The sequence below is a fragment of the Vespa mandarinia genome, chromosome 19 (genome assembly GCF_050613455.1).
Source record: "Vespa mandarinia isolate Hongniang chromosome 19, ASM5061345v1, whole genome shotgun sequence".
Taxonomy (NCBI): Eukaryota; Metazoa; Arthropoda; class Insecta; order Hymenoptera; family Vespidae; genus Vespa; species Vespa mandarinia.
The window spans coordinates 3,448,255-3,461,137 of record NC_140828.1 but is presented as its reverse complement, the minus strand read 5'-3'; the positions used below and the strand labels follow the sequence as shown (position 1 = coordinate 3,461,137).

At 30.4% G+C, this 12,883-nt stretch overlaps 3 protein-coding genes across 3 annotated transcripts; 2 read left to right on the top strand and 1 right to left on the bottom strand.

Annotated features, from left to right (window-relative positions):
- Positions 1-616: 616 nt before the first annotated feature.
- LOC118449325 (uncharacterized) lies at positions 617-1,043 on the bottom strand. Its single transcript, XM_035883765.2, has 2 exons — positions 810-1,043; positions 617-724 (listed from the first exon to the last, which is right to left on the bottom strand). Exons 1-2 carry the CDS (start codon positions 1,041-1,043, stop codon positions 617-619), a joined length of 342 nt encoding a protein of 113 aa, XP_035739658.1.
- Positions 1,044-1,337: 294 nt separating this feature from the next.
- Positions 1,338-2,686, top strand: LOC118449324 (uncharacterized). The gene is made up of 4 exons (XM_035883764.2): positions 1,338-1,665; positions 1,736-1,834; positions 2,031-2,231; positions 2,523-2,686. Exons 1-3 carry the CDS (start codon positions 1,414-1,416, stop codon positions 2,211-2,213), a joined length of 534 nt encoding a protein of 177 aa, XP_035739657.1. The 5' UTR covers positions 1,338-1,413; the 3' UTR covers positions 2,214-2,231; positions 2,523-2,686.
- A 3,109-nt stretch (positions 2,687-5,795) lies between these two features.
- On the top strand, positions 5,796-12,646 carry Ddc (aromatic-L-amino-acid decarboxylase). Its single transcript, XM_035883754.2, has 11 exons — positions 5,796-5,925; positions 8,685-8,776; positions 9,181-9,301; positions 9,541-9,654; positions 9,764-9,883; positions 9,966-10,095; positions 10,661-10,809; positions 10,905-11,016; positions 11,300-11,508; positions 11,629-11,829; positions 11,990-12,646. Exons 2-11 carry the CDS (start codon positions 8,697-8,699, stop codon positions 12,194-12,196), a joined length of 1,443 nt encoding a protein of 480 aa, XP_035739647.1. The 5' UTR covers positions 5,796-5,925; positions 8,685-8,696; the 3' UTR covers positions 12,197-12,646.
- The last annotated feature ends 237 nt before the right edge of the window (positions 12,647-12,883 follow it).

Sequence of the window (12,883 nt, the reverse complement as noted above, 5' to 3'; positions counted from 1 at the left end):
TTGCTTTGTTTTCGGAAGTTCGCTCTGTATTTGCTGCCACAGTTTATTTTTCAAATAAGAACCAAAGCAAGTAAATCCACAGTCTCTGAAAATAATCATTAAAAAAGCAAATGGAATAATTTTTAAATCTTCATAAAAATTATCCAATTGTATTAATAAAAAATTAATGAATCGATAGAGATATTGAATCCACAAAGACTATTGATAAATATATTCTTAACGTGGTGTAAATTATTATGAATCATCGACAATATTTATTTTCTTTTTTCTCTTGTTCAATGAGCGTAAATGTTTACTTGGCGTAAATTTTTTTGGAACATACGTAAGTATCGTGTAGTCGACCGTTTTAGTAACGTGCAATGCAAGTAAGAAGAAGGTCGTTGCAGTTCCGTAACTAAGCGCTGCCATAGACGATTTGTTAGCTACGAAGGTTTCGGCGGCCTCGTTAAATCCATAATCTTGAAGAGTCTATTATCGAGGAATCTTATGAGAGAGCATGAGAATAAAATATAAAAAGCGAGAGAGAGATCACGCTTACACAAGCGCGTACAAAGGTAAGCGAAGTCTTTTAATTGTTATCGCAACAAATGCGATCAACGGAATGAACGGGAGATCGTTACGTTACGTGGCAAATGGCCTTGGGTAGAGAGGTTAGCATGAGAACATCGATGGGTGTCCAGATGCAGGCAATCGAGAACTCCAGGAAGAACGTTGTCGTGAGAAACTAAATAATCAAAAAGAAAAAAATGAAAGATTTGAATAATCTAATATTTGAAAAATCGTTTTAATCTAAGTTCAAGTAAAATAACCTCGTAAAAGCAAAGTAATATTGGATTAGGTTTGCGAAAGGATTGTGGAAAAAGCGTTGATTTAACCACGATGATGTAGACTCCAGCAGCAAAGAGAAAACTCGTGATAGGTGGTCCTGTGATTAAGGGTTCACCATAATCGTCCTCTATCGCATTGGCGAAACACGTTTTAAAAATGGACACATTTAAGCTGTTCAGCATCAACGCCCATATCGTGCAAAACAATTTTGCCATTACGGAGATCGACGGACATCTCCATCAGCAATTTTTTCCTTCTTTCTAAAGTCGAGATATCCAAGGAATATCTACGACATTGCTGATATCTCGAGTTATCGAAATAAACTACTTTCTTTCCGATTTTTCAAATTTATAAAAGAAAGAAATTCAAACTGCGACGACGATTTTGTTAAATCTCAATGATTATCTTTTGTTTATTATCTCTTTCTCTCTCTCTCTCTCTCTCTCTCTCTCTCTCTCTCTCTCTAATTTTGATGTTGACATTTATGTATGTCAGTAACCTAACTAACATGTTCCGGTAACATGTTTAATTGACGGCGAAATTGATGGTAGATCTAAATGATAACACGTTAGCTTAATATACAATATGGACACCGTCAAGGAATACGTCGGATATATTAATCCTCATTGGGTAGCTATAGTTTCAGCAGGAATGTACACTTATCTCAGACACATATGTATAGTCGGTTTGTGTTTCGAAGAGGAAAATAATCCACCTTTTGATCCGTCTTATTCTTCGATACTTTTCGTTTTCTCGGCTTTATGTCTTGTTGCTGAGTACAGACTCTGGCCAAGATCATTAAAAGAACCACCGATACAACTTCTTTATATTTACGAGGTAAAGTATATTTTTAACTTAGCCATTTTCGTTTTATTACATTATTTTTTGATTATTTTTTATCGAAAAGATGTTGGTGGCTGCTTTGGCAACAAATCTTGTAACTCGAGCTATTTGGCTACCATTGATGCATGTAATATATTGCTTAACTCAAGAATCAAGTAAATGGGTAAGAGTGTAATAAAAAGTACTTATAATCTATATACCAAATGTATGTACTAAAGCTTATATCAGTATTAAATATAACATATAAATGTTTATTTTAAATATAATTTCTATTTATATAGAAATTATTTTATATTTCTATGTTTATTTTGAAGGTAATTTCCAATACGTTGACTCTTATCTTTTGCAATTATTTTTAGTTACTATGGTTAAACACGACGATAGGTTTGAGTCGTTATTCGTTTGTGACGACATTCGCTTATTATCTGGCTAAGGAAAATGCAGCTACACATATGGCATTTTGCCTGTCTTTATTGTCTTTCGTGTGGATGTTGGATGCCACTGAATCACTGGATACAATTTTGGATATCTGGGCCAAGTAGTAAAATAAAGACAAAATAGTAAGAAACGCGGAAAATTAATAAGACACGTCCAATCCTCGTTAGATTATTATATCCTTGTTGCGATTTTATGTTTGTAAACGACCGATTCCTTTGCCCTTTAAAAAATATTAGTAAATGAAACTTTATTTATTTATATCTTTTTTCTAATTATTAAAAAAAAAAAAAAAAGAAAAAAAAAACGATATATTCTTTTATATAAATTGGACAGCATTTTTCGATGCAATCATAAATATCTTTACATTAACTCATTAGACAGGCAAATGGAATAATCAAATTACTTTTGTTCAGGAACAAAGAAATATTTAAGGAACCTTTGGAATCTCACAAGCTTCTCGAGAAAAGGATCTCTTTTCGAAATCCCGAAGTAACGGATTGGTTTACTTACAGACATGCGAATAAACCTGATCCATAAAAAAAATCAAAGATATTATTAAATCAATGTTATTCGTTATCTGTCCTATCGTCCTGTTTCACGTTTGTGTCTCACAAATATGTGATACCTTTGTCCTACTGATAAAAAATAAAATCTTTCAAAAAAGCAAAACTTATTTCTTAGAGTCAATGGTTTCATTGTGAATAAAATTTCTAATTATATCTTTATATTCGTTCAATTACATTTATTGACATAATATCCTATAATTTTCAAAGTTTACAAAAGGAGCAGAATTTATGACGTTAGGTACTTCCAAGAATAAGAATCATATTTTAACCGCATCTCGACATTGCTAAAGTACCTAAGTCGAGGTAACGTTCCCTTTAGTACCAGAATCTTATACATAATTCATCGCATTTCCCGATAGCTTTTCCCTAGAGTGACCGAGAAAAATAAAAGGTACAATTCTGCTGTATAATAAGCTTTCTTATTCAATTGATTACTATCTTTCTGACAATGTGAACAAATACAAAAGTACATGTGAAATTATTTTATCTATTTTTCGACTTATATATAAACGAATTTTACGTAAACAAGTTTTTACAATCTTTCAAGAAACAATCATTCTTCAATGTAGACGGGTAAATTGTTCAAAAGACAATTTCCTGACCCGATAGTTCTCTAACAGTCGCGTTATCTCATAGTTACCCGTATAGAAGACCTGTAATCTCAAATGTTGAAATTAAAGTTTTTATTATAATTATAAGCATTTAACTTTATCAAGTCTATTTTGTAAAATTATTTTCTATTTATTTTACGTTTAAATATTATCTCATAAAGTCAATGCCAGTAATATCTATATGATATTGTATTATGTATACAGGATGTTTCACATAGAATCACCAGATGATATATAATGATATATAATATAATATTATATATATTATATTATATATATAATATAATATATATATAATATATATATATATAATATATATATATATATATATATATATATATATATATATTATGTAATGTTTAAATCGATGTAAAAGTAGATACGATATCTTGAACTAAAAAGAATCGTCCTGTCGATTATCCTAGTTGATGGTAACCATGACAACGGCACACTTCATCGAAAGAAACTTACGCTTGTTCTTTGGCTTCAAAATGAGAAAAAAAGGAAAACGCTCGAAAGAAACGGGAGAAACGAAGGCGTTTGAGCATGTCCGAGAGAGTGGAAAAGTCAGAAAAAAGTTACGAAGAAAAATCTCCGAGTCTCTTTGCTGGACTACTTCGTCTCTCTTTTCTTTTCCAATGGGAAATAAAGCTCCTCTCTCTCTCTCTCTCTCTCTCTCTCTCTCTTTCTCTCTCTCTTCCGCAAGCTTTTAGGATTTACCTCCTTAGCTCGATCCACTTTCGAGGCGAATTAACGTTTCCCAAGAGCGATTCTTTTCACAATTGATATAAAAGAGAAGAGTTATTTTCATTTCTGAAATTAACGATCATACTATCGAAGAACTTTTCTTTTTTTATTGTTACTTGTAAATATTAAAAAAGATAAAATGATCCTTGGAGATTTTCAATGATATTGTGATTATAGAATAATTATCTCTTTACTTTTTTTATATTTGTTATATGGAAAGTATGTATTACATTTCGTAAAAAATCGATAAAGTATTATAGATCGATTTAACTTGAAAGCGAAGGAACGACAAAAACTAATCTATCGTTCAATTACATTCGAGAATTCGTCGAACGTAACTGTTCAGAAGCTACAGGTTTCTCATTTCGCTTTCAACTTGTTGCTAGTTCTTTACAAAGATCATTCCTTTGAGAATTGCCTTTATTTTTACTTTTTTTATTTCATCTTTAGATTTAATTAAATTTTTAAAATTGTTCGAAATTTTTGATACCTATTTGATCAAGCATTTAATTTATTTATTAAGACATGAAAAGTTATAATGGTTAATAAAGAAGAAAGATAGAAAACGACGGCAATGATCTTTTTTAATTTTAAATCAGAAAGCAAAAATTTTCCAACCTGATGACTACTATCTTTGAATGCATACGTTCTAATTCAATCATGTCGCTCTCAATAGTTCCTTGATTTCTGACTTGAAATCGTATTTCCTGTCTTACTGCACTTGGCAGCTTTACATTTTGAAATTCTATTAAATCGTTTGAACTTATGCGATTATTCGTCTATCATAAATATACTTTGTTAAAAGAAATTGTATTGTTAATTGTTCTTAGTGTTAGTTTCAACGGCGTTGCCATATGAAACTTAGATTTGAACGAACGATTGGAAAAATCAAGATGAGTCGATCTTTGTCGAATTAGTTTCGTTTGTTGAAAAGCAGGTTCACTGAAAATCGAGAGAATTTAATGAAAATAAAAAAGAAATATATATCGAGAAATAGATCATCGATTACGATCAAAAAGTAAAACTCATGTAACAGATTCTTTTTTATTGCTTAATATTATTTAACGTTAATAAAATAAAAATAACATAAATATATATTGTAATCTAAATTTCATTTACATATATATATCGAACATTACTATTATTGTATATATAACATTAGACATTAAAGTAAATCATTAAAATAATTCTAAATTCGATTAACTTTTGAAATAAAATTATAAGAAATTTTGATTCAAGTTATTGTTAGGAATGTAACATTTTAACTAAGATCATAAACAATGATATAATTGTTTACATATAATATAATTGTTTACATATAATATAATTGTTCACATATGATTTATATAAATTAAAAACCAAATCCAAAATTCTACATGAACTTGGATCTATAAATACTTGGATCTATAAATATTATTATCGCAAAAAATAATTTTATTTAATCATTATTAAGAAAGTTATCAACAATATTACTTTTGTTAAACATAAAATTTATCATAACATAAAGTAAAGAAAGAGAAAGTGGAGAAAAACAATTGTATCGATTCCGTTTTCGTTATCGATCTCAATGAAGAGAGGTAGAGAAGGGAGGTAGAGGATGGCCAGGGACATGGAAAGGGTATATCCCCGTGTAAAGCCATTCGATTGGTGGAAAGGTCTTGTGCTCGAAAAGCGCTTTCAACGCTCTCGCCGTTTTCGTCGAGTTCGAGAGGTGGGGTGCTACATAAAGAGCACGTCGGCAAACGATGGGCTGACAATTCCATGCGACAACGACTCGCGATACTCTTTCCCGTAGCTCTTCTATCAACTCTCTTATCTTCTCTCAAGATTGTTCTCGTCAATTGACGATATTATCTGTGAACGACAGCGTACACGTGCTATCACAATTTTGGGTAAGTTTTAACAAACATTAATATTTATTATTCATATATCAATCATTTCAAATGAAATTTAGAAATTAATAAGTATCATAATTATTAATATATATATAATCCAATATATTTGGTTAGAAATAAATTAAAATCATTCGTTTCAATTTTAGGCCATAGGTTCAAATGTTATCTGTCAATACTTTTTATATCTATACAGTTTATTTTCATTTAATCAATTAATGAACGAAAGTTATTAAAAAAATAACATTTATCATTTTCATCGAGTATTAAACGTAGATATTAACCTTTGTTTAATATTTTAAATATGTAATCTTTTTCACCCGATATCAGTCGGGATCATTTTTTCAAGGAATTACATCATCGATCCATCGTTCGATCGTAAAAAGTGATTGTGCGGTAATTGCTTCGTACGTCGACCGTTGTTGAGTGATTAGTTGTGAGATCTCGCGTGTTGATTTAAACATTGTGTCCTCGATCATGATTTTTCATAGATCGTTTCATAAAATCGTATACGGATGTTAATGTGTAATAAATCGATTTGTCGAAGTATACTGAGTTTCGAATTAACGATAACGATACTTCGATAACGTTTATTCTATTTAACATTTGAAAATATCGTATAATATGTAAATAAAATATTAAATTTTCATGTTTCAATTTTATATCTTAACACTATTTGACAGAATTAAAAGTAATAATAAATGAATAAAAATAATTCATTTACATAATTACACAACGATTTAATCGAATGTCATTGAATAAATTTCAAAAATATTTTCAATCAATTAGAAATCATTAGAACTAAAAAACATGTATGTAGTTATTTCTTGCGTTTATAAAAACTTGAATGTAATCAAGTTGAGCAATAGCTATTGAGTATTCCGTGTATACGTGAATATAACTAGAAACGTAATAAATAATGAAATTCTTACTTTTGACATTTAACAGAATGAAATTTATCGAAAATGACGTTTGAGTAGACAGTTTAAAAATAAAAAATTCAAAAAGTATCGATCGTTAGATATATACGAAATTGATGTCTTCGTTGTAATATAAATATCTGAAATCTCTGTTGACGTTACATGAGTCAGTTGAATCTTAATTGTTTTTTATTATCTTGAAGGAAATTCTATGAGGAAAGACCCGATACTTCTTTTTTCTCTTTGTGTCAATAATTCTCGCTACTTTACTTTCCTCGATCGCTCGAGTCCTGTCACTGACGTCACGATTCCAACGAAGTTATAAGCCCACAAAATTCCCGATCTACGATGACTCATGCACATCATTATGCATATCTCTGACAAAATATCGAGACGATAATTAACAAAACGTAATTAAAATTATATTTTTAAATAATAATATCGCTTCACTATTAATTTATTATTTCTTTTCTTTTTTTTTTTTTTTTTTTTTTAACTTACTAATCGTTTCCGAAAAGATATTGTTAACACTAGATTGCCCAAGATAATTATTTTAATTTCTTATTTATTTTCTGCTTTTTAATTTCAATTAGAGAAACGATTATGTATATAATGACACAATATTCTTAGAATTTTTTTTTTATTGTTAATATTTACTAATAACTTGTTATATAACTGTAAATAATATAAAAAATATTAAAAATAAATTTTAAACAAATTTCAAAACACATTAGTCATTCGTTCACAATACTGTCATTTTGACTGCGTTTGGGCAATATAAGTATATACTAAATTTCGGTCTTTCTAGTGTTAAAGACGTTCTCGTATCATTGTAACTCGTGTCTCTTGCCATACGCGAAGTCTAAGATCTTAAGACGCAAAACTAGTCGAAGGAAAGTTACTTCATAAAAATGAGTCATGGTCACGTTGCTTCACGAGATAGACAAGGACTAAGAATTACTCTTACTTTTCTACAATGGAATGATCGAATCTTACGTTCTAATATATATATATATATATATATATATATATATATATATATATATATTTGTGTATATGTGTATATAACTTCTCTTTGTATATAACGATACATATATATAATACTTTATACCTTCTTTCATACTTCCGTCCTTCAAACCTTCCATTCATTACATTGCATACTCGCATCACACTTTGTTCGACGCACATGTTGCTACCTCCTGTAACATTTCTTAAGCCGACAGATCATTGCCACTCACTTGCCAATTATGAGTGTCATATATGGTCGATTTATATGGTGTTCCTGGTGTGCGAGGAAAAAGAGATAAAAAGAAGGAGAGAGTGGCGAGAGAGTGGCGAGAGAGAAAGAGAATGAGAAAGAAAGAGAAAGAGAGAGGAAAAAGAAAGAGAGAGAGAGAGAGAGAGAGAGAGAGAGAGAGAGAGTATGTAAGAGAAAGACAGAGTAAGAAAAAGAGGAAGAGAGATGTAGCATAATACGAAGGCTCTCCAAACGTTTTACAAATATATATCTATTCACTGTAGATACACGATCCATATATATCGATGAATATCAAAACTCTCATTTCACATTCTTCTATCAATCAATTCTCCCCCTTTTTTTTTCTATAGGATTCAACGTAGAGATTACAAAAGTCGAGAGAGATAGAGAGGGAATAGAATGTGAAACATTTTCATTGAAGTTTGTAGTAGCTGAAATAAAGATTGTGACAATAATATTATGAAAATTTTAATACATAATCATTTCATTATTTTAATTTAATAAAATTTTATAAATTGGATAATCGACTCGTTAAAAATTTAAATTTCTTTCAATTAGAATTTGTTATAATTCTTTTACAGGAATACGCAAGAATGGAAGCCGAAGACTTTAAAAAATTTGCCAAAGAAATGATAGAATACATCACTAATTACTTGGAAAATATCAGAGAAAGGTTGGTTTTATTCTTAATAGAAAAAAATCTTGATATTCGATTTCTTTTTTTTTTTTTTTTTGTTATTCGTCCTTCTTTTTTCTCCCGTGACAATTCATAGATGTTCGAGTCCTTGATCGATCGCTAAGCATAATCAATAAACTAACGGAAATGTGTTGATTCTAATAGATAAAAAATATTCATTATAGATTTATTATTCACTAATTTATAAACAAGTATAATGTGTAAAACCGGATCAGTACGCATGGAACGTTTACTGATTTCACAATTAAATGTTGATTTGAAAGGAGACCTTGAAAAACACGATCGAGAATCGAATAGTTTCTGACGATCGTGAGCATGGAAAAAGAATAAAAAGAAAATTTCTATTCTTTCGAATATAATTCTTTTGTAAATTATTTTAGGAGGGTTTTGCCGACAATTGAACCGGGATACATGAAACCACTTTTACCCTCAGAAGCACCTCGTACTGCGGAAAAATGGGAGGATATAATGAGTGACGTAGAACGAGTGATCATGCCAGGAGTGAGTGAAATAATTTTCTTTTTCCTTCTTTTTTTTTTTCTTTTTAAGTTATCACACATCATACGTGTCGTTATTTAAAGATGAAAATTAAAAAATCAACTCGAACAAATTCAAACGTGAAATATATTTTATTTCATCGTAAAATAAAAATTAAATAGATTAATATATTGATATAGTTTGCCATCATTAAAATATCAATTAAAATATTGAATAGTCATTTATATCTTCATTCATTATAGGTAACTCATTGGCACAGTCCAAAATTTCACGCTTATTTCCCCACGGCTCAATCATATCCAGCTATTGTTGCAGACATGTTGAGCGGAGCTATTGCGTGCATTGGATTTACATGGGTAGGTTTTGCAATAGGTCATTGTTCGATCGTAATTCGAACGACTTTCGTTCCGCTGGCAATTTCAAATGTTCTTTTTGTTTTATTTATTTTTTTTTTTGCTTCTTCAGATGGCTAGCCCAGCTTGTACGGAATTAGAAGTGATAATGCTCGATTGGTTAGGACAAATGTTGGATTTACCGAAAGAATTTTTAGCTTGTAGCGGTGGCAAAGGTGGTGGTGTTATTCAGGTAAATCCTTTTCTTATCTCTTTCGAAAAGTATGATCGCAATAGAATGAAATCACTTTACGAAGTTTTATTATCCAACACAGGGAACTGCAAGCGAGGCAACTCTAGTCGCTTTGCTCGGAGCCAAAGCTAAGAAAATTAAGGAAGTTAAAGAGCAGCATCCTGAATGGACCGACAACGAGATCATTGGGAAAATGATGGCTTACGGATCCTGTAAGTTTCTTTCGATATCACTTTTGACACTTTCCGGGAATATTATTCGTGATTAAAAATAATGCTTTTATGCTTTCAACGACAATGGCCCAACACAATTGGCACAAAGGTAGAGCGGGAGAGAGAGAGAGAGAGAGAGAGAGAGAGAGAGAGAGAGAGAGAGAGAGAGAGAGAGAGAGAGAGAGAGAGAGAGAGAAAGAGAGGTGTGTGGGAGGGATGATGAAGTAGCTTGACAAGGGCGTGTATGGGGTCGAAACACTTCATCAAACGGCACTTTGTCACCATGGCAACCTATAATAACCACTCTAGCCGAGATATTCTAGTCGAACCTTTTCACTGGACTATTTCCAACCCAAACCTCATATTCTCGTTTTCATTAGTCATCTCGAACTATACAAAGTTAGAATTCTATAAAAGTTGCCTTTATAGAAAATCATTTATCGTAGAAATTCTATATTAATAAGAATCAAATTAGATGTAATAAATTTTTTTCGGCTAATTAAAAAAAAAAAAGAAACATAAAAAAAAAGAAGAAAAATATATCACAAATGTGATATTCAATTAGGTCAAGCACATAGTTCGGTCGAACGAGCTGGTCTTCTCGGTGGCGTAAAATTCCGTCTATTGAAGGTCGATTCAAAAAACAAACTACGTGGCGAGACTTTAGCAGAGGCTATTCGTGAAGACAAGGAGAAAGGACTTATTCCATTTTACGTAAGTTTCTTTAAGATAATTGATTCCTACAAAAATTATATCATTGAGATATCCTTTTTTTTTGTTTTGTTTTTTTTTTTTTTTTTTTTTCATAGGTCGTTGTTACCTTAGGAACAACAAGTTCTTGTGCTTTCGATCGCTTAGACGAATTAGGTCCAGTAGCTAATCGTGAGTCCGTTTGGTTACATGTAGACGCCGCATATGCAGGTAATTTCATAAGAATGTATCCCTTTGCAAAATTTATCTATACGTTTTAATACGTTTTAACATGATTCATTATAATACCTTTTCATAAAAAGAAGAGAACATTTTTTGTTAAGTTCCATGCTCACGTTTTAGAGGTCATTGTTTGTTTTAAAACAAATTGAGTTTTATATAATTAAAAAAAAAAAAAAATATCTGAATATTTCTATGAACGATTGTACGTATAATAATCGATAACAAGACTGAAATTAATTTTACCTTGAAATAACGATCATTTTCCATTTAGGTTCAGCTTTCATTTGTCCGGAATTTCGTTATTTAATGAAGGGCATCGAAAAAGCTGATTCATTTAATTTTAATCCACACAAATGGATGTTGGTTAACTTTGACTGTTCCACCATGTGGTTTAAGGATCCAACTTTCGTCATTAACACGTTTAATGTCGATCCATTGTACCTGCAACACGAAATGCAAGGATCAGCTCCAGATTACAGAGTAAATATATTTCATTTTTGTTCTTTCAATGACTTTTATTAATCATCGTACGAATATCTAAACAGTTTTTTTTTCTTTTTTTTTTTGTTTTTGTTTTTTAATTGAATTTATTTCTTTCAGCATTGGCAAATTCCACTCGGTCGTAGATTCCGAGCACTTAAACTCTGGTTCGTTTTAAGAATCTACGGGGTAGAAAATCTACAGAAATATATAAGATCACACGTTGCTCAAGCTCATGAATTCGAAGCACTTGTTCTCTCCGATTCCCGTTTCGAAATCGTTGCTGAAGTTATTCTTGGATTAGTTTGCTTTAGATTGAAGGTAAATTTTTTGAATAAACTTTTAAGAAAATTAAACTTAACAATTTTTTTAATTGTTCAAATACGATCGTTGGAACATAGTTTGAGATTTAAAAAGATCGATTAAACTTAGTACTTATTATTAATATCATAAGATTAATTTAACGATTGAATGATAACAGGCATCTAATGATGTGAACGAGGCTCTTCTGAAGAGAATAAATGGCGCTGGAAATATTCATTTGGTTCCATCGAAGATAAACGATATATATTTTCTTCGTTTAGCAATATGCTCACGGATGAGCGAGAGCAGTGATATACTCTACTCATGGAAGGAGATTAAGCAGAGAGCCGATGAAGTATTGGAAGAGCATTCGGTTTCCAAGTGATGGCGCGCTCAAATAACTCGTGGTTGCAGATCGCTTGCACCAGCGACTTGTAATCAATCATAATTTTATTTCTTCTTCGTATAAGTCATTTTTTGTTCCCTTTAGAAATTCTTTTTCTTCCAAAATTATTAGTACGTTTTATGTGGGATTTATCCTATTGAAGTCGACATTTTAATAATTTAACAGTATTATTTTAATCAATCATCGTTTATATTATAACGTAAAGATTTATGAAATAGTTTAATTAATTTTATATGGATGGAGATCAATGTGACGAAATCGAATATTTTCACTAACAGTTCCTATTGATATTTTCTGATATGTTTGCACATAATTTGCCACGATATATAAGTATAATAATGCTCACATATCATTAATAAAAAATATCTATATGTTATTTTCTCTTATATATATATATTTTTTTTTTTTTGAGATCATATTATAAATAATTAAATTATACGATGTATGTATGTAAGAGAGTGTCAGATACGATCGAAGTAACGAGTTTGTTTGAAACGGTAACTAAATGTTATTATAATTTATTATTGTTTTAATAGTTTATTATGAACTTGGTTGTGTATTATTGCCCACCGAAATATTTAATACGCAATATATATATATATATATATATATATATATATATATATCGTGTGTAAGTTGTGTATGTAATCTATTAGACATCCTTTA